The sequence below is a fragment of the Neomonachus schauinslandi genome, chromosome 5 (genome assembly GCF_002201575.2).
Source record: "Neomonachus schauinslandi chromosome 5, ASM220157v2, whole genome shotgun sequence".
Classification (NCBI taxonomy): domain Eukaryota; kingdom Metazoa; phylum Chordata; class Mammalia; order Carnivora; family Phocidae; genus Neomonachus; species Neomonachus schauinslandi.
Genome location: NC_058407.1, coordinates 102703114 through 102724320, shown reverse-complemented (window position 1 = coordinate 102724320; position 21207 = coordinate 102703114). Strand labels below are relative to the sequence as shown.

General features: G+C 46.2%; 1 protein-coding gene across 12 annotated transcripts in view; it reads right to left on the bottom strand.

The window, feature by feature from the left end:
• CACNA1C (calcium voltage-gated channel subunit alpha1 C) overlaps positions 1-21207 on the bottom strand; it is a 643199-nt gene that overhangs the window by 148117 nt on the left and 473875 nt on the right. For all 12 annotated transcript variants that reach the window (XM_021690729.1, XM_021690726.2, XM_021690718.2 and 9 more), the window contains exons 10-11: positions 7684-7774; positions 73-99 (exon numbers count right to left, since the gene is read on the bottom strand). In XM_021690729.1, coding sequence (XP_021546404.1) covers positions 73-99; positions 7684-7774 — 118 coding nt within the window. The remainder of the gene's footprint in view (positions 1-72; positions 100-7683; positions 7775-21207) is intronic.

The following is a 21207-nucleotide window of genomic DNA, read 5'->3' as shown; positions in this document are numbered from 1 at the left end:
TGGGCTACCCAAAAGTGTAACCGGGGACAGAGCTGGTGTGCGGTAGGAAAGAAGAGCATGCGTTTCACTCACCTGAACTTTGATTTGGAAATCCGGTGGCTGAAAGAGAAAAAGCAGATGTTACCAAGGGACACATATGCATATTCTTCCATTTAAAAGATGTTCAGCAGTCCCAGAGAAGTTTGATGGCCCTGGGTGACTAGAAATGGGTGCTGGATGGATGTGAGGAGGGAAGCAGAATGACTCCGGAGAGAGAGAGAACCCTACTTGTCAGCATCTCTTGGTGTGTTTATGTATGTGAATGTGGAAACTGAGGGCTGGCCCAGCTGACATATCTACAAATCTAGTATTTTCTAAGTGGAACTAATAGTCCCTGGAGAGGGCAGGTGCTGTGTGGCACACAGCATCTGCCCAGCAGGTCCAGCCAAGCCAGGTTAGGCCATGTGTTGGGAATGCGGCACCTTGACGAGAGCCATGCAGGGAAGGAAGGCCTCTCTGCAGATGTGAAGGTCTCACCAGCTGGAAACCACAGGCAGGAACATGTCATTGCAGACCCCACTGCTGTCCCAACAGGAGCTTGGCCAATGCTGGGGTATGAAGGGAAGATAAGCAAAACAAGCCAGCTGGGAACTGAGAAGCCACTATAGTCCTGGCCTGAGGGCTGCAACTGGGCCTAAAGGAACAGCCATCGGTCCTGACAGAAACCCAGGATGCTGACAGTCACATGAAGCCTTGAAGACGTGGGGGATTTCTGGGCAAAACACAGGGCAGGTGTGACTTGAAGGGTTGTGGTATGGGGAAGGGGACCCACAGAAAGGTGGACCCTTCAGGGAGGCCCTGAGGCTACTGAGTTCATGTTGGAGAGTGCAGGGAAAACCAGGAGGAGAAAGGCTGGGAGCCGGAAGGGAGGAGAGAGAGGGAGAGAGAGGAGAGGGAGGGAGGAGGGAGCGAGAGAAAGGGAGAAAGGGAAAGGGGGAGAGAGAGAGAGAGGGGGAGGAAGGGAGGGCGGGAGGAATGTAAGCCCTTGAGACAAAACAGGTGAAGGCAATGTGTCAGAAAAGGCTTTGGTGTTCAGGAAGTGAACCAGAGGATTGCAGGTGGAGCAACCATGCTCAGATGGACACGTAGATGGATGGATGCAGAACGCAGGTTAGAGACGAAGAAAGTGATAGAACACTGGTAGGGAGACAAAGACAGATGCAGACAGAAAACAGGAGCAAGGAGTTCAGGAGGCGACCGCTGCAAGCCTGTGTTGTCCCAGCTCAGCACAAAGTGAGCTCTGTCACATAGCAAGAAAACAACCTCTCTCGTTATTTTTTATTAAAAAAAAAATTAAACCAGAAGATGTGACAGGTGGCAAAGCCATCGTGCATGAGATAATTATATCTCTGGGGCACTGAGAATCCTAGCCAAGTGCCTTTACTGCTCTGAACTGTTAGCTAATAACCTTTTCCCACCCCCAAGGCTGCTTGCTAGGGCTGGAGTGTTTAATCACATGTTAACAAAGTGTGTGGGAGGGGGACCAGGAGCCAAGGGCAGCATTTTTATTTAGAGCCACAGTTTAATGGGGGAAACAAATGTTTTCCAGCTGCTAATTGGGTGATGGAGAATCGAGGTCTTCTCTTCCCCAGCAGGGCCATGCTGAGCTTGGGGACCTTCAGGGTCTTCACTAGGCTTACTTTTGAACAGTTGCCTCTCTGCTGTTAGGCATAAGCCAAAGTGGATGACCGTGGCCTTTAGTCTCATGACTCTGTCTACAGAGCCTGGCCTGGCCCCAGGCCTTCTCTTAGAAATGTCTCAGTGATCCTCTCAGGGGTGTCCTTCAACGCAGACCATGTGCTCTTTCCTTTAAGGCTCTCTCAGTCCAAGGGGGTCATAAGCAAAAGTGGGTTCTTAAAACCCAAAATCATATCTTCCAGGGAAATGACTCTGGGACGTGGGCACAGAGGGGGATCAGAGCTGAGGTGACTTTCTGAAATGACATCCTAGTCCTAGTTCCAGCATGGTCATGAGCAATGGGCCCTTCCTTGGCATTTTGGCACATTCTGAAGAGGAGGAAATGGAGCAGAACTTTCTTTTCCACTTAGTTACAAGTCCTGATGTATAACCCTTGACACCACACTTGAAGACTGATTTTTTGTTGTTGTTGCTAATCTCAGGGGATTGTAAGCATAATTTTAGGCTCACTGGGTCAGTTCATCCCCTTTTAAGTACCACATTACTTAAGCGCCCCTACTTAAGAGAGAGGAGGGTATTGCTCAAGTGGCAAGTGTCTAGAGACAAAGGAAAACCCTAACTCTTAGAGAGCTGAGGTTAGAACTCTGTAAAGCCCAAGGGTTTTGATTCCTCCATACTGCCTTATATAGCAGGGAGTCAACTGTAGAATCCCATTTCATGAAAACAGAGGACCCAGTTGCTCAGCAGCCTCACCTCTTGGGAAGTAAGTATTGGCTCAAGGTTTGGAAAGCTGGTCTGTCTCACTCTGTGAGTAAGCAAACTGGGGAGTCTATGGCAGCCTGGTGTCATGGCCCCCACTCCACACCCTGGGTTGGCTGATGTGTGGCAAATGCTTCCTCCTACTGGTTTTTAAACCACTTCAGATTCCTCAGCACAGTAGAGGCTCCAGTTTCTCCAAATCCCAATGGGGGACGCACAACTTGCTCAGAAGTCTTCTTGGCTTTTTCTATCATTATTGTCCTAGTGAGGTACAATTCCCACCTCATGTTTTAAATGATTTCCTGAAGAAGAGCTAGGAGGTGGACAAAGTAACTGACACTCAAGACCATCAGAGCAATTCTACTGGGTTGGACCTGAAGTAGCTTCAACCCAAGATACTTTCTCTGTCCAGGCCTCCAAGACAAACCTTCTAGGGAACCATGATTTTTGTTGTTGATATTAAGGTTCAAAATTAGAGACGAGCCCCAAACTCCTTTCCTTTTGCTTAACTACTTCCTTCTTGGGGGCCTATTTATATTTCAGCCTTTCTCACCTTCTTAGAGTAATGAACACAGTATGTTTACTACCTGCGGTATGAAATAGTATCTCCCTGAATTGTCTCAATTTGCCTTTAATGTAAGTCAGATGGCACTGCAGTCACCATCCAGGCTGACACACATCTGACTCAAATTCCTTGACGCCACAACTTCAACACTGTCCACAGCTGTTATTCCTAGAAGGGTAATGGACCTTGTCATCACAGAGCACTGCTTCAATAACTGGGTGCTGAACTCAGTAGCTCCACATTCTGGCCAGATTCTCCTTCTCTATTCATCCTCCTGCTCTTGCTCCGAACCCAATCTTTGCCCTCACTGGGTCTTCCCCATCATTCACCCCCTTCCAGGGCTCCCAGGCTAATGCCAGGCTTAACTTCCAGTTCCCAGCTTGGCACTAGCGTCACATCAATGTTGCCCTCAACACACGGCCTGGGACTTGTACTTTGCCTGCCTCGCTACACTGCCACCCTGGTTTACACGGCTGTTTTTAGTGCTTCTGGGCCATGCAGGCTGCCAAAAAAATCTGTCGAATTGTTTTGCAAGGCTGCCTTCACATTTACAATGTCGGGCTCCACTGTGGCTTCAGCACTCCTCGGTGATCTTTTAGTGACCTCTTGGTGACTCACTAGCTGGAATCTTCTGTACTGTTCTTCAGGTTCCTAGGACACCTAACCCCCACTTTCTGTGACTAGATGACAGATAATTTGGTTTGACTCCTATCATTGACTCTCTGTATCAGAGCCTATTTCTGATTCTACATTCTTTATAGAACTATAGAGTTTGAGAGCTTGGATGGGATCCTTAGACGTCACCTGGAACTATGGTTTGCAGTTTATCGGGTTGTAGAATGTTTTATTCATAGGAAATCTTACATGGAAGCCCAAATGAACAAGAGTTGAAAGTGGCTCCCAGGAGTTCTGGGCCTCTGCTAGTAGTCCCCGAGCCAACAATCAAGCCAACTCCTTCGTGTCCCAGAGGGCAAGACCAAGACTCAGAGGGGAAGTGCTTTGGTTGAGGTCAAAGCAACAATGGCTTTTTGGTGGCTGACTGGGACTTGATCCAGGACTCCTGATGCCAGGTCTCTTTTTCTATCTTCCAATTAGTCCCAGAGGTAAGGAACTTCTTCTTCCTGTATAAATCTAGCATCTCCAACTGTGTCTCTGAAGTCAACCTTCTCCTCTTTTTAGGCAATGTCTTGCTATAATCACTCATTTCCATCCCAGCATCTGTAGACCCTCCATTTTCATTGGTCGCTTCTTTGCCGCAAAGACTGCCCCAGTGTTTTACTATGGTGAAAAACGAGTTCTCACTTGGCCATTGCTGCCTCCCTTTCCACCATCTTATTTTCTCCTCTCCCTTCCATGGCCTCACTTCTGGAGCAAGTGCCCTAAGCTGGCTCCTTCCCACCCTTCTCCTTCACTAAGACTCCAGCTCCTGCAAACAAGTCCTGTAGAGTGTGGCTCCAGAACCCACGACCACTTTCTTCATCTCCATGTGTGACTCTAGCCTGAGCCAGCATCATCTCACACCTCACTAACTGCTATTGAGGCTGCTGCCCTGTGTTTCACTGTGTTCCCTAGCGGCCTCACTTCTACCCATTCTTTCCCTGACATCCAAGTGATCCTTCAAGAATGCAAAACTAACCCAATCAACCTCCCTTGCCGGTTCCATGTTCTTGTGACTTCTCACAGTCTTGTGATAAAGACAAAGATCATTAGGGGCCTACCAGGCCATGCCCTTCCTCCAGCCTCCCCTTCCCCACTCCCCCACCAATACGCCCTGGCCTCCCAGTTCTTCCATCCAAGGGCCTTGAAACACACTGTTGCCTTTGACTGAAACATTCTTCCTTACTCTTCACCTCAATAATAATGTATGTTCACTCTTCAGTTCTCAGCTTAAATTTAATTCTTCAAAAAAGTGTTTCCTAACTTGCCAGTCTAACCTGTTATTAACCCTACTACTTAGCTACTTTTCCTTCTTAACACTTATCCCTATTTCTATGACTAATTTACTTGTTTAATATCACTTCCACACCAGATTATAAACTCCAGTGAAATGGTATCAATTTTTTTCTCCTGCTATGCATCACTATCACTGTGCACCAAGCTGGGCACACTGCTGAGTGAATGTACAATAAACAGTGCTCTCTTGAAACTCTTTCTCCCGTGGCCTTCCTGCAAGTGCTGCTGTCTGTTGTCTTAAAACCTCTTCATCTGTTTCACTTACTTATTCTTATTCTTCTGTCTGTCAGGTTCCCAAGATTCAGCCCTTGGCCAACCCTCATCCTATAGCCTCATTAATAGTTTTTATACTGATAACCTCAAGTGTGTGGCTCCATTCTTGTTCAGAGCTGAGCCTTGGACCTCCATATCCTGTTGCCTGCATGGTACCTACAGGTCCCTCAGTTGGACCCTTGTTTCAAATTTTACTTCAGCATCCTTACTGTTTTCTGTCTTCAAACTTTGATGGTTCCTTCTTCTTCATCACCTCCCTCTCCCCAACAAAATATCATATTGCAGTTCCTTTTTCTCTCTGCTCCCACCCCCTCAGGGACCATCTTCATCAGCCCTTCTCACTACATATAAATTTTCATCCTGACCTCATCTGACTACACAAGCCTTTTAATTCTTAGCTCTAAAAATGCCAGCCCCTCACTGTCTCCTCCCCATCACACTCAGTTTCAGCCCCCAGCCTGTTCTCACACTGTTTCTCCCACCAGGAATGTTGGCAGTCTTATCCCATGGTTGTCTGAGTGGGGTGGGGCTGGGTAGAGAGATGGGGAAAGACCATAATTTATTAAGTGTATATTATAATCCTGGCACTCTGTCCAGGTATTTTATATGCACAGAGTAGAAGCATAAATGTGGATATTCATAAGGATAACAGGGACCATTTCTACAGAGCTCCTCCAGCCTGCAGAATGTGTCCTCAAGGAAATGACAGATACACTAGAGGTGCCAGCTTCCCTCTCTGGAGGATAATCATGTTCTCCTTCCAACAGATCTCCATGCTCTCCTGAAATGTACTTGCAAGTGACTTCCTAGGGCTAGGAACTTCTCTGGTCTCTCCTGGTTTGCAACTTGAGCTATGCCCCAAAGCCTGAGTTGCAGGGTCCTCCACCATCTTCTCTACAACCCTCCTTGGTGTTAAGACCACAGAAAGGCCTGACAGACTTAGAAGGTTCGCTGGGGCCCATTTGCAAAAACTTGAGTGCTTGCTTTGTATGGCAGGAGAAGAGGGAAAGGCTTGGACTGCTGCTTAAAAATGTAATTAGCCCCGTATTTTAACAACATTTTGACAATAATTGCTTCCCAATGATGCCGAGAAATCTGCAGTGCAGACTCCCTGGTGCCACTGTCAGAGTGAGTGATGCTGAAAGCCCTGTGTAGCCTGGAAATAGAAATTGCAAGAGCCAGTCTGTTCCTAAGCCTTGTTTTCCCTTCTCCTTTCTTGGAGACCATTCTCAAGGTTGGCATGGCTTGTGTTCAGACTCACCTACGGAGAATCTTTTTAAAGAGGTTGGGGTTTGCTCAGCCTATTGAGTCATTTCAGGGATGAAGGGTGAAATAAGATGCTGTTCCACTGATGGAGCAATTTAGAAATTCATTTCATTTGGGACTGGTCCTACTCAGAGCCTTCTGTATGCGGTGCTTTTTAGTGACCGGGGTGAGCTTACAATTCTTACACCACCAAGCCAACAGGAAAAGCAGGCTCCACTTCCAAGAGCAGACCCTGAATGCTCCAGGAGGCCTCATGCCCAAGGTCAGTGTGAATCCCTGACAGAATAGGACTTTAATCTTTGTACTCTGCTGAGATGCTGGTAATAGAATCAGCAGTTTGCTTATTTTTAGCAGTTAAACTGTTTTTTCCCTTCACTTTTTTTTTTTTTTTTTGTGGGGGAACATTTCCCAGGGACTACTGGTTTCCATTTTTAAGATCAAAGATGGGTGATTGTGATAGTTCATGAGTGAATTGTTCTTCTGCGCACCTGGCGCAATCTTGGGCCAGTCAGCTCCCCGAAGCCTGGGGCCTGGGGTCTGCCCCAGGGGAAGGGAAGCTGTGGGCATCTAGGCTGGAGCTACTTTTGGACAAGGTGTCTGGCCATGTTGTGAATAAGCACAGGTGAATTTTGTATTAACTCCAGTTTACACTTCAGGCATCTCTGTTTCCCTTCACTAGGTAGGTAACTAGAGTTGCAGAGAAGGACCAACATGTTGATTATCTCCCAGGGTATTTTCTTACCTGTTTGCTCTTCCTCCAGGTCACATTTACCAGAATGGAAAGGGTGGTGGGCAGGACCCAGGGACCCTCACATAGGTGCCTCATGTGACAGGGGGCAAGGGGGCTGGGAAGAAACAGACTTTGGAGCCACTGCCAACCTTCCCTCACTGTCCCCCTAGCCCTGTCCTGTATTTCTCTGATGTAATGGACAGGGGCTCCAAATCCTGAGTCAGACCATCACAGGAGTGAAGAATCAGAGACTGGCCTTAGTATTAAGACTTCTCCCCCTGCCATGGAGCCATACTCAACACAGGGCCGTCTTTCCCCACACAAGTCACTGCCTGAGTTTTCTGTTCCTCTGACCTCTGCCTCACCCACAATGGGCCAGCCCATTGTGACTTCAGGACACAGCATCCCTGCCCGCATCCTTGGAAAAGCCCGAGTCCCTGGGCTCGCCGTGCCTACTCACGCCAGCCTGGCCCCGCAGTTCTCTCCCTCGATGTCACCTCCAGCCACGTTTTCGGTGTTGACAGACTCGGTCTCGCTTGTGGGCATGCTCACTACAAGAGTCAAAGGGATGCAGAACAAGGCATTGAGGGTGGGGAGGAAAAGGGGAGAGAAGAGCATTAGTTTGCGAAACACCCAGTCCCAAGACTGTGGGCTACTTGGGAGGAGGAGGGCCTGAGCAGCATCTGTTAGTTGGGGGGGACGGGGCAGCAGTGCTGCTGTGAGCAGGTTGGGGCAATGGCACTGCCATGGCCAAGTTTGGGGGTTTCCTTGACTGTCACACCTGCTGCTTGTCTAGGGTGAGTTTAACTAGTGGGACTTACTTCCTGAAAACACTGACCATTGAATCCTTTCCTACCCTCAACTCTGTGCCCTCAGAAAAGCTGTGCAAGCTTTTCCATTTGTATCCACTACAAGCCATAAAAAGAGGAGCTTTCATGAAAATATTTTATTTTGCTTTTTTCCCCACCTACCAATTCTAAGGGGTTTCATCCCCAAACTTAGGGTCCAACTTGTTTGTAGGAAGGATGTTTTTGCTGCCTCATGAAGTACTAGATGGATGTGGAAGACTGCCCCCCTAATTGTAGTGGACACTGGGTCCTGAGTCAGTTCCATCTAGGACCGTACCTGAAATAGGTAGCTTGAAATAAATGACTATTACCAGAATTGGGTACTAAGATTCAAACTAGCACTACAGACACCAGGAATGGGGAACATAATTGTGGAATCCACCAATTAAGTTTAAATGTGACTTGAAGATAGACTGAACGTAGACCGGGATGTCATTTCCCCTTCCAGCAATCCTGACATTCCGACCCCAGCAGGCTGACTTGGGATATAAACCATCTAATTCCACTGGTGCCAATCTGTCTGGTCAATCTCCACTCCCTTCCCAAGGCAGCAGTGAGCTGCATTTCCAGAGTGGCAGGAATTTTCTAGCTTGCAACCCAGTGTAGGGGCTTAGAGAAGCCATTATTTTATCATTATTTTTTATTTCAAATAGAGGTTTCACTCGAGAATTCTTCCTCCTCACCTTCTCTTACCCTTTTAATATGACGCAAAAATGAGTTTTATTTTTGGCAACCCTTGTTCTTCAGAATGGCCATTACGGCATTGGTCTTGGTTCCGTTCTCCTTGCAGAACAGAACTCCTCATGTGGTGAGAATATCACTAACTCTCAGGAGCCACACAATCTGCAGTTAGTGAGGGTGTGGCATCAGGTGATGTGACACCTTGTACAAATCCCCATGGGGCCGCCACAGCCCAGGAAAAGCTTCTACTGGTTATATGGATAGTATCTTTGGATGGAGATTTTCCAAGGTTCATTTCTTTTGGATGAAGAAAAGATGGGTGGGTGAGAAGAGACTCATGTCAGGAACATGCAAGATATAAATAGAAAGCCCATGACTTAACATATGTTTGACTGTCATGTACGAGAGACCTCTCTACCCTAGGACTCATTTTTAATACAGTTGGGTAAAAAGAAATCTAGATGCCATTTCAAAGAAGGTTGGCACTGGACGTGACTTTAGATATTACCCAGCTCTAGCTTATTCCCTTCACTTTACAGGACAGGAAAGTGAGGTTTAGGGAAGGGAAGATGCCCAAGTTCACACAGTGTATTTGGGGGTAGGACTTGGTCATGAGTACAAGTGTCATAACCCCCTGCACCATGCTTATCTTGATTGCCCCTCTGTTGACCAGCTCCCTACTCTATAAGACAAGATGAGGTTCTTATAGCCAGATCAGGCTCTGGAAGCATCATAGGAGCATGGTGAATAGCCAAATAGTGGTGTTGAATTTTATAGCATTTATACACCCTTTGTAGCCTGAGGTCTGAAGGAGCTGGTGTGTGAGGCCAGACCTTAGGGATGGTTTTAGCACTGGGAGCTAGGAAGACAGCACCTTCAGAGCTTACCAGATTCTTTCCTCCATCCACACTAAGGAAGAAGTCCTTTCAATCCATCTATCTCTGGTCATCTCTGACCTAAGGTTCCTTTCACTCTTCAGGCATCATTGTTTAAAGTTAAAGAGCTCTGGGGGGTGCCTGGGTGGCTCAGTCAGTTAAGCATCCGACTCTTGGTTTTGGCTCAGGTTGTGATCTCAGGGTTGTGGGATCAAGCCCACATTGGGCTCTGTGCTCAGTGCGGAGTCTGCTTGGAATTCTCTCTCTCCCTCTGCTCCCCCCCCAACTCTCTCTTTCAAATAAATAAATAAATAAATAAATAAATAAATAAATAAATAAAATCTTAAAAAAATAAAGTTAAAGAGCTCTGACTTTGTGACACTTTGCTCCCAGAGAGCCCCTTATGTGTTAGTGGAGTGGTATGGTGGTGGTGCTAGGCTTGGAAATACAACCAAATTAGGAGTGGATGGGCTTGGGCTTTAGGAGGAACCATATTATCTCCTAAATCAAGGAACTGCCTGTACCAGTACCAAGTTGGCATTTACGGTGACCTTAATCTTGGCTGGCACTATCCAAAGGAAGTGTTCCATCAAGGAATAGCGGCTGCTGATTGTCATGTCTGCTGACTTTATACATATGAAGAGATGATAGGGCAGTGGCTTTGAGTGGGACAGATTACCATCCCCTTATAGATACACACACACACACACACACACAAACACATACACACACATACAAATACACATTCATGACCACTGCATCACAAACCATCGAGAAAAATACCAGTCCGGTATGTACCAATGCTCATTTACACACATAGAGTGCAGGGGAACATTACCATGGGTTTCTGTGGAGTGACTAAACCAAGCAAACTTCCCTTTCTTCTGATCAAGCAAGCCCGCTGGTGTGCCTCCTTTCACAGACAAGATGGTCATGTCAAGAACCAGGAACAAGACATCAATAGAAAGCATGCAGTCAGCCATGGGCAAAAGAAAGAGACAAGGAACTCAGCTTTCACATAGAACATCCATTTTCATCTTTGAACATAAACTAAGAAAACTGTAAAAAGCAATAAACCAAAACACATAAGAAAACATAACAAAGTAGAACCCAAACCCCAATCACATGAATTAATGACACAAAACAAATGATGGACCCTGAGGAGAAGGAGTTACTCCAGCAGAAGCTTCAGTCTACACTGGTCTATCTAGTTAGTGGCTTTGAGGGAAGAGCTTCCTGGGAGAGGCCACCACTCATCCCTGCTGCCTACAGTCTCCAGTAGGGTAACTGCTAGAATCAAACGATAGCATTGGTGCTCCCCCTTCACTCCTACCCAATGGCCAGGTGACCTGACCTCTTCCCCACCTGTAATGGATCTACCCCTCCTCCCTCACCACTTATATTCAGATCATGCCACTTGCAGATGAAAAACAGCCCATGGATCTACTTGCCCCTTTGTCCAATTCAACGACTTAGTCCCATTCAGTAAAGAACCACCAAGTGTTTCAGGCCTAATAATATCCAAAACCTCTATGTATCTGCTTTTAATCAGTTTAAACAGGCGAAGAAGATTGTCAGTGGATAATCTTTTCAGAAGTTTGGTGTATAAGGGAGAAGAATGTTATAAGCTTCTTTTGGCTCTGGGCTATAGTTGAAGAAGAGGGTGCTAGGGAGTTTGTAAAGACACTGATTACCACAAATGGAAGAGGGGGAGCTCTGTATTCTGCAATAGACTTTGAGTTCTGGATGTCAAATGCTTTATCTAATTCCAGAGAAAGAGAATTTTCCCACTCTGTTTGACAAAACTAGTATGAACCACAGCTCTGCCAGGCCTCTACGGAGGGGGCTTGGCATGAGTAGTGAGTGAGGCTTAGTCACAACTTTTTTTTTTTTTTGAAGATTTTTTATTTATTTATTTGACAGAGAGAGACACAGCGAGAGAGGGAACACAAGCAGGGGGAGTGGGAGAAGGAGAAGCAGGCTTCCTGCTGAGCAGGGAGCCCTATGCAGGGCTCGACCCCAGGACCCTGGGACCATGACCTGAGCAGAAGGCAGACGCTTAACGACTGAGCCACTCAGGTGCCCCTAGTCACAACTTATTAATGAGGTGGGAAATCTGCTACCACTCAGGAAAGGAAGCATGTGCCCTGGTGGGGAATGGGTAGGTGATCCCATTAGTTCCAGGAAAGGGCATAAAGGGAAGGTCAATCCAAGTTTTTAGGTGCTTCTTTATTTTATCCACTTCCCCTGGAACTTGGATCACCTTCAATGAGCATCCTTGAATGCTGCTTGTTAGTGAAAATTCTGAAGACTTGTTCATGAAAAAAAGGATCAGTCTTATTTTTAACCTAGGTAAAGGGCCATGTCCCAACCACACATCTTTAAAATACAAAGCTTGGAAAAAACAACAACAACAAAGCTTGGAATAAGCAGACACTTCTCAAAAATCCCATATGAAAAAAGCACTGAGTGTTAGGAGCTGAAATGAATGGCTTGGTTCCAATTTGCTTTCTAGCAAAAGATATGTCTCAGCTTAGAATGATAACAGTTACTGAAGTAAGCATCTCATAATGAGTGGTCTTTTGTTTGGAGGTGTAAAGGGGTCAACATGAGTCTGCCAGTCACCAAGTTTCTGTCTGTTCACACGGTTGTCTGGGGGAACAAGAGCCCTGTCCAGTGATGGAAGGCCCAGAACACTGTGACCTGTTATACAGAAGCATTATTCAGCTTCTGGCCTTGGCATCAGTATTGCCCCATATTTTTTGATTTCAGAAATAACTGCACAATAACTTTAAAAACAATAGGAACAGCTTGATAAAAACATGGTCATTCAGTGTATGACTGAATTTGACCAGGGCTGGTCTTTCAGCTACAGGTGTGGAATGTGATTTGAAGAGCATGTAAATCATCTCCTTTCAGAGTGTGCAGTAATGTCTACTAGATCTGCTCTTTTGGGTAAAGTCATATGTCTGAAGGTTCCTTGTTGAAATGAAAATCTCTCACCTGGAAGGAGCAGTACATTAACATATTAGTGCCTGTTTGTGATAGTTTATCCCAAAAGTCCTTAAGGGAATAAGATGGGTGAAAATGCAGTTTGTGTTCCTATTCCCAATGGATTAGATGGCAGGATCATAGTTGATTCTTCAAGGGATTTGTTGCCCTAGGGAGATGGACTTGCATTCCATCTTGGAGTCTGAGTGTCCAAACTGTTGAAAGCTGAGAATTACAAATGCTGGATAGTTATTTGGTGGATGAGCTGGAGACTCTGCCTCTTCCTGTGGCCACTCAGATGATGAACTGGCTGGAAATTAGGGCAGAAAGACAGCAAAGAACGCAGGTGCCCAAGGGCACCTCTCCTCTAAAGGCAACCCTCTTGATGTTTATAAAGTGAAGCTTGATGTGTGCTCGTCTGCAGACTGTGTCATAATAACATGCCCTCTGCGGAATAAATTGTGCTTCTTGAATGATTTAGGAAGGATATTACTGAGAAAGAATGCTAGAGAGGAAGCTAGTTTTCTGACTTTCTATCTTCATTGTTAGGGGGTCCTCTGCATCAAATCTGAATTTCTGGGCTGTCCTGTTCCTTGACTTCTGCTGAGAAGATTCTCAAAGAAAATGAGATTACTCTTCCTGAAAGAGTAATTAACAGCTGCCATTGCAGGTGGTGGATAACATAATTACATTTTTAGTAATATCACAACTGCTACAATGAGTTGTGTTGACTCCATCTTGCCAAAAACTGATTATCTCTTGAATTAATGTCTTCTCTCCCCCCAAATTTTCTCTGGGTGACAACTCTTGCTTGAATGGTGCCCGATAGATTATTTCTACATCTCAAGGGAGGTGCACAGATCTTGTTTCACAGTAACCAATGTCTCCCCTGACCTGCTTGGAGAACAGTTGTGTGGATAATGGGGGGATTATAATAAGCCATTTCCTACATGTCTGGAAATCATATGAATCATGCTGGGGGAGGAGCACTAGATCTAAGCCATGGTGAAGACTGGCAGTGCCTGGTACCTGTGGGTTTGCAAACCTTCTGAAGGTTTATTTACTAAAATTTAAAATCCTCCATTAAACACCAGATAGTTCTTTGAAAGCATGGCTGCACAGATCAGCTGGCCAGCCTTTCCAAAGCTGTGGTCAACAGAGAAGCTCTCTGTAAAACTAATGCCTCTAGTCAGTTCCTTATACTGCTTAAAGCAAACCTCTAAGTGGTGAATCTGCTCCAGGTTGTTCCAGTGTGTCAGCACTCACATTTGCTGTAAAAAGAAATTAGATCTCATTTAGCTACCATGATGTAATATGTATCCCCAAAGATGGCCAAACTCATCCACGTGCATAAAAAATGACTTCAGAAGGGGCTCTGACCAAGGTTTGAGAGTAAGAGCAATGCTAGTTTTGATAAAGAAAAAGAAAGTCACTAAGGTTACTGAGCAGTCAATCCACAGAGGAAACAGTAAGCAAAATCTTCTCAGGTATCCCTTCCTTTACGCTCTTTTTCCTCCCCCCTCCTTCCCCTCCTTCCCTTCCTTCCCCTCCTTCCCCTCCTTCCCCTCCTTCCTTCCTCTCCCTAGGTTGGGGGCAGATGCATGGAGAAGCCTCCACACATAAAATATCTGGTCTTGCTTCTTGAGGCTGTCTGTCTCAGGTATTTTTATTCATCACAATTGGCCGAGTGACATTAGAGCAAAGCTCCATGTTAGGGAACGAGGAATGGACCTGGGAGAGATGAAGAAATCTGCCTAGTTCTGAAATCTTTGGTTACCCAAATGGCTTTGACACTGTTCCAGGGATGTGGCTTTGCAATGTTCTGTGGTGACTTTCAGCAGGAATGGCTGGCCTCTCTTGAGATCTACTAAGAGAAATGCTGTCGTCATTCTGGAAGTTAGCTGGCAGCCTCATTACCCAAGGTCAGAGAACTCATCAACTGCTGTCAATCTTTTATCTCCTTTCATTGGGAGAGGGTTGGCGCATCAGGGCCAGACATCCCAGGCAGTGGTGGGGGTGTCGGAAGCCCAAGGAACTGAGGGCATTTCTCACCCAACCTGAACTTCTCCAGTGCTGTGGAGAGCCGTATGGAGCCAATGGGCTGAATCCTGGGACTGCCAGACTGCCAGGATCCATTTGCTCAGCCTTCCACACTCTCTTGGATGAACTGAACAATTTACTTTGCCATTTAATTGGGAGATGCCCATTTTATTATCTTTTCTGTATATGAGTGGCATAATTAGTATTCATTTTCTCAAAGTACTAATCCGAGTTATGACTAACATGCAAAAGGATTCCTAATTTCCTACCCCACTGACTCTAATCTGGAATCTAACAGTTCCTGTGATCTGGCTCCATGCTATGTGTGATGGCTGAGTGCCCCTCAGAAATTCATATGAAGTCCTAGCCCCTGTAACCTCAGAGTGTAGCTGTATTTGGAAAAAGGGTCTTTAAAGAAGTAATTAAATTAAAATGAGATAATGAGGGCAGGTTCTAAAGCAATTTGACTGGTATTCTGATCTGAAGAAGCAATCTGGACACAGACACACACACAGAGAAGATATATGAAGCCATAGGGAGAAGACAGCCATTTACAAGCCAAGGAGAGAGACCTGGAGCAGGTCCTTCCCTCACGGCTCTCAGAAGAAGCCAACACCGGTTATACCTTGATCTTGGACTTCTGGTTTCCAGAACTATGGGACAATAACTTTCTGTTGTTTAAGTCACCTTGTGTGTTTGTGGGACTTAGTTGCAACAGCCTTAGCTGATTAAGACAATATTGATTCATCCTCATTTCCCGTTACTTCCTCTAGAAATTCTCCACCCAAGTTGGGCTGCCCTCCTCATTGTCCCTGGAATGTACCATCTTTATTCTAACCTCTGGGCTTTCGTAGCTATGACATCACATATCATACCCTTCCGACTCCCCTTCACATATTCCAGGGTCAAGGAACAATAGCTCCTGTGCCAAATCCAGATTGCTACTTGTTTTGTAAATAAAGTTTTGCTTCTGTATTGTCTACGGCTGCTTTCACACTATAGCAGCAGAGCTGAGTGGTTGCAATAGAGGCTCCATGTAGCCTGCAAAGCCAAAAATAATTACCAACTGACCCTTCAGAGAAAAAGTGTGCTGACTCCCGAACTAGTCAAATTTCATCCATTCCTGGAGGCCCAGTTTTCATTTGTGGAGCCTTTCAGGACCACCCACTGCCACAGAGTCCCCTCTTTTGAGCTCCTGGAACATTGCGATCTGTGAGGCTTTAAAATTAGAACGTGAATTCAAGTTTTAGTTCCATGAAACGGGTAAGTTATTTAACCTTTCTGAGGTTTCCTTATATGTAAAAAGAGGCTAAATATCGATACTATTTAGTTCATGAGGTCCTAGTAAGGATTAAGTGAAATAAATTTATAAAAACTTTGTAAATGGTAAGTGATACAAGTATTTGCTAATATTACCAACTAATTTTAATCTGTTTTTCTTATAGTTTACTGTATGAGTATTAGATTATTTCCCTAAGTTAAAATTTTCTCAAGGCCAGAGTCTTTATACTAGAATTCTCTGGACTCCCTTTCAGATCCTAGCGGTATTAGATTTGGAACTATAATAATAACAACAGTTTCTATCTTTATGGAGTTTTAAGGGCACTCCTACATGCTGGACATCTTGAGAGTTTGTCCTTCAAATGCGTCCTCTCTGCTATGCCCTGTACTCCAGGAAGCTGACCTTTGTAAACGACATCAACAACTTCTCCTACGCTAGGGCTAATGCTGTGTTGCCCAATGGGAAGGGCCAGCAGGATGTCTATGAGGCCTGAGGAAAGTGAAGCAGCGTAATTATTTCCCTGGCACTGCATGCAGGGCTGGTACACATTGGCTGTGTCTTGTTGCTGAAGACCACGGGTCTGATCACGTGACCCTCTCCTCATGGCTGCCCTCTCTGATTTCTGGAAAATGCTCCTTCACTCTGTCCCTTCAGGCCCTTCCAGTAGGGTCCTGCATTATCCCCTGTTGACTTCCTTAAACCTTCCTGCATCTTTTTATTAACCTCTCCTAAATCACCCACTTTATGAGTCTGTTTTCTGTCAGCAGCCTGACCAATGGAGCCCTCTGGTCTGGGGCAAGGTGGATAGTAGTATTCCCCTGTCAAATGAAAGGGTCCCCACGAGTGGAACTTAGTTCCCCCAAAGTGAAAGCTAGTAAATGGTACAGAATGGCTGGCCTTGCACCCAGGACTTTCCTGGGTACATCAGGCAACCTCCAGAAGAACTTTGCTCAAATACAGAAGAACTAATTGATAAGAACTAGTGATGTAGGGTATTACAGTGGGCATTGCTTTAGCCCCATGGCAGAATAGAACTGGACATTCTGGTTGTGCTTACTGCCCCAGGAGACTCTCTTGGGAGAAACTATGTTACGTTTCCTTTCATTTCATTTTCTCTTGCCAACAAACAAACAAACAAACAAAAAAACTTGGAAAGTTATTCCTTACTACTTTCCTACAGTTTGATAGATCAAACACATGGCCAAATATAGTCTCAGGCTGACAAGTGAAGGAGTTCTTTATATGTCTTTATCCAGCTCAGAGTCTTAGGAATCTCCCTAGTACTGTGAGTCTAGGAAATGCCAAAGATGATCCTCGCCTTGGCCTTGCTACGAAATAGCTCCAGACCCTGTACAAATCACATGATGATTGGGGGTCTCATTTTCCTCATCTCTTACATTAATAAATTAAATTAGATGATGGATTGCAGGTCTCTTCTAAGGGAAAGAAAGAGAGGGAGAAGGAGAGGAGAAAAGTATACTGTAGAAAAGAAGAGGGAAGAGATGGTGAGAGGGAAAGCAAAAATGGAGCCCAGCCACGGTGGCCTGTCTGGGTTGAAAGGTCACAGAGAAGGATGCCACAGCCTCCAGGGCCTTCCCAGAAGCTTCCTGCCAGCCCAGGCCCAGCAAGGCTTCCTCCACATAAGCAATTAAAACCTGGTTGATGTTAAGCTATCAGAAAGTAAATATAAAACAGGATTAAATATTAAGAAGCCAAACAAAGTGGCCTTATTAAAAAGGCACAATATAAGCATGATGTGCCATCGTAATAATTATTATTACTGCTATAAACTGGGAGGAGGCATAAATGCCTGCCCTTGATCTGCAGCCATAATCCCCAAAGAAGAAAACCAGGGTCGTTGTACTCTCAGCAGGCCATAAACATCCAGTGTTCCCAGGCAGAAAATTTCTCTCCACAATTGTGGCGCCACTGAGTCGGGCCATCGGCGCGGGTAGGGGAAGGTAGGCAGTGGCAGGAGGAGGCAGGGGAAGGAAGTTGAGCTGCGTCAAACAAATGTCTGAACTTTGGCCCATGGCCCTCCTTCCTCCCCCATCATGCCCCACCTTCATTAGGGATGGCCAGGCGGCGTGGAACATTCTCAGGCCCTTGGGACGATGGGGGAAACAGGACATCCGATCATGCAGGAGAGTGAGGACATCCCCAAGGAAAACAGAGCTCCCCACAGCCACTGGGGTTGAGTCGGGGTCTTCTGGACATGGATGATGGTGGCCTTTCTGTGTAGGATCCCTTTGGAAACTCAATTCTTTTAGGGCACAAACTAATTTTAGGCTGGAGGGAGGACATTATTCTAGTTCTCAAAGCCTCGTTTAGCAGTAGCTGGTCGCTCATGTGGTATGATATAAAAGGGACAGAGAATGACTTGTGTCCTACATCCCTCTTCAACCCAGTCCAGTGATGCCCACTGGTCATTCCTTCATTTTAGGATCTTGTCCCTTCAGAGTGCAAATACTCTTGGATGTGTAATAGTAGTATCAGTCATTTCTATCTTAATACTAATAGTATTGAGTAATAGCTTTTTGATCACTCACTGCATAATGGCTACTCCCCCATGCACTTTATTTATTTATTTTATTTATTATTTTTTTAAAGATTTTATTTATTTATTTGACAGAGAGAGAGAGCGAGAGCAGGAACACAAGCAGGGGGAGTGGGAGAGGGAGAAGCAGGCTTCCTGCGGAGCAGGGAGCCCGATGCGGGGCTCGATCCCAGGACCCTGGGATCATGACCTGAGCCGAAGGCAGATGCTTAACGACTGAGCCACCCAGGCGCCCCTCCCCCATGCACTTTACATGCTAACTCATTCAAGCCTCAAACAATCCTAAGAGGGATTATATGTGCCCATTATATGTTCCCATATTATAGATCAGGAAATTGAGGCTTAGAGAATTAAGTCACTTATTCAAAGCAAGCAGCTAATAAGATCCAGCATTTGAACTATGGTAGATGCTATGCTAAGTCTCCCCTCTTAGCCATTATGTATATTGCATGAATTTATAAAGTCCTTTCCTAATCATAAGAGAGGACTAGAGAGCCCTGTGGATGTGCCTGGATCACTGAGAGAAGAGGAGCCGAAAATACAGGTGGAGGTTCTGGGGGAGAAGCCACACTTATTTCATAATCTTGCCCAGGGCCTCCCTGCCAGCTCTTCTGGGCCAAGAGGGGGAGGCATTACGCACAGCAGCATGGTTAGGAGCCTAGGCTGAGTCTGCATCCTGTCTCTGCCACTTTGGAGCTCTGTGACCTTGGACATGGGACTTCATTACTTTGTGGCTCAGTTTCTGCTCTGCAAAGGGAGATCTGAATCATACCTGCATTGCAGGGCTAGCAGGGGTAGCCTTCATTTTACAGGTGAGACTATTAAGGTCCAGAGATGGTCAGTGATGTGCCCAGGGTCACAAGGCTAGTTGGTGGTAGAGGGATAGTCCTCTTTCCACCATTCAGTGCTGCCACCTTTCTCACTTGCCATTCACTTGCATCCTGGAGAGGATCAAAGTCCACCCTGGAACATCACAGCTGAGCTCTCCCCTTGTCTGGAATTCAAAAGTTCCACTGTGGATAAGTTTCACACTTTGCACCTTGTTCTCTGCTGTTACAAAAGCTATAAGCTATAGCTCACGATTCACTCTTATTTTCTCTTTTCTCTCAGGCTCTGTCTTCCCCTTCACAGCTTTCTGAGGCTCAAGATAATTTTGATCCAGGTCAGATTTCCTGCAAGGAGCCCTCCAGGGGCCCAGCACAATCTCGAAGATGCAGGTACCCACCGAGCGGGAGCCGCCTTGAGTGAGGAGCACTACCTCTATGGAAGGGTCTTAGCCTTGCCTTCCCTTCCATCGTGCAAGTAAATAGCTGCCTTAAATTTCGAGGCTGCCTCCACTAGTGGCATTTATGTGAAGTGAGTCACTTTAGCTCCCAGCTCCATGGTGCCTCTTCAGCCCAGTCATTTCATCAGTGAGTTTATGGGCAGGTGTCAGAATATCAATCAGCTCGCCCCTGTCCGTGGCAAGTCCTTTACTTTTATTAATCTCCCTGCTCTGCCTGCTGGAGGCTTACCATTGTTACTTTCCTCCTTCTCACTGGGGTGAGGATGCAGTCCTGGGTCCGTCTTGCTAATTTAACAGCCCACATCTGTCACGGAGAGGTCCTTCTGCCTTGTCACTTCACAGGACCCTACACCCCCCTGCCCTGGGCAAAGACCCAGGAAAGTGGTGCTCCCCTCCTCTGCATGAGTCAGATCCTGTTAGGCTGGGGTTCCGAGCCCAGGATCATGTTCATGGAGGGGTAGCTGCCAGAGGTGGAGTTCTGGGACGGAGAACTTCTGGGATGGTGAAGGGTGGTATGTCATGTTCTAGGAAGAAACTAGAAAGGTTTAATCTAGATAAGGTAGATTAAGAGGCCTCATCATGGGATGCCTGGGTGGCTCAATCAGTTAAACATCTGCCTTTGGCTCGGGTCATGATCCCAGGGTCGTGGGATCAAGTCCCGCATCGGGCTCCCTGCTTGGCGGGGAGTCTGCTTCTCCCTCTGCTGCTCCCCGTGCTTGTGCATTCTCTCTCTCTCTCTCTCTAGCTTGCTCTCTCCCAAATAAATAGAATCTTTAAAAAAAAAAAAAAGAGGCCTCATCACCCTCCTCAAATATTTGGAGTCTTTGCTTAGGGGGAAGATACTGCCTGCTGAGAGTAGTTCTACAAGGAAAAGGTATCAAAGATTAACTGGAGGGGTGAAGATTTTGCACTAACATAAGAAACATGTCCAAAGTGGCCTGGCTACCATCAAAGACTAGGAAGTAGTCATTATTGGCAGTTTTCAAGCCTTTGCTAAGGGTTTGAGAGGAGCTTCCTAAGGTTTCTTTTGCTTAGAAAAAATAAACTGAGCTTTACAACAAGGGTGCTCGGAGTGATGCATCACCATGAGTGGACTGTTTGTGGGGGTGGGGCGGGGCCCAGACAGAAGGAAGGAGGATGGTTCTTGGAGCCCTTACCTGATTCTCTCACCTGCTGGGGGGGGGGGGGCCTTCTCTCAGCACCATTTCATCAAGTCACATGGCTGTCCCGCACCACACAGAACCCTCAGCCTGCCTCCCGAGGCCCCTGTGATTTGGTTTCACTCCACTCACCCAAACTCCCATTCCATCTCCACCCAGCGAATGCTCGGGGCACTCAGCATTCAGCTCTCCTCTCTACCTCTGCTTTGCGCCACCCTGGGCCAGCTTGATTTGATGCCATTGCACGCAAGGTGCTGGCCAGCCA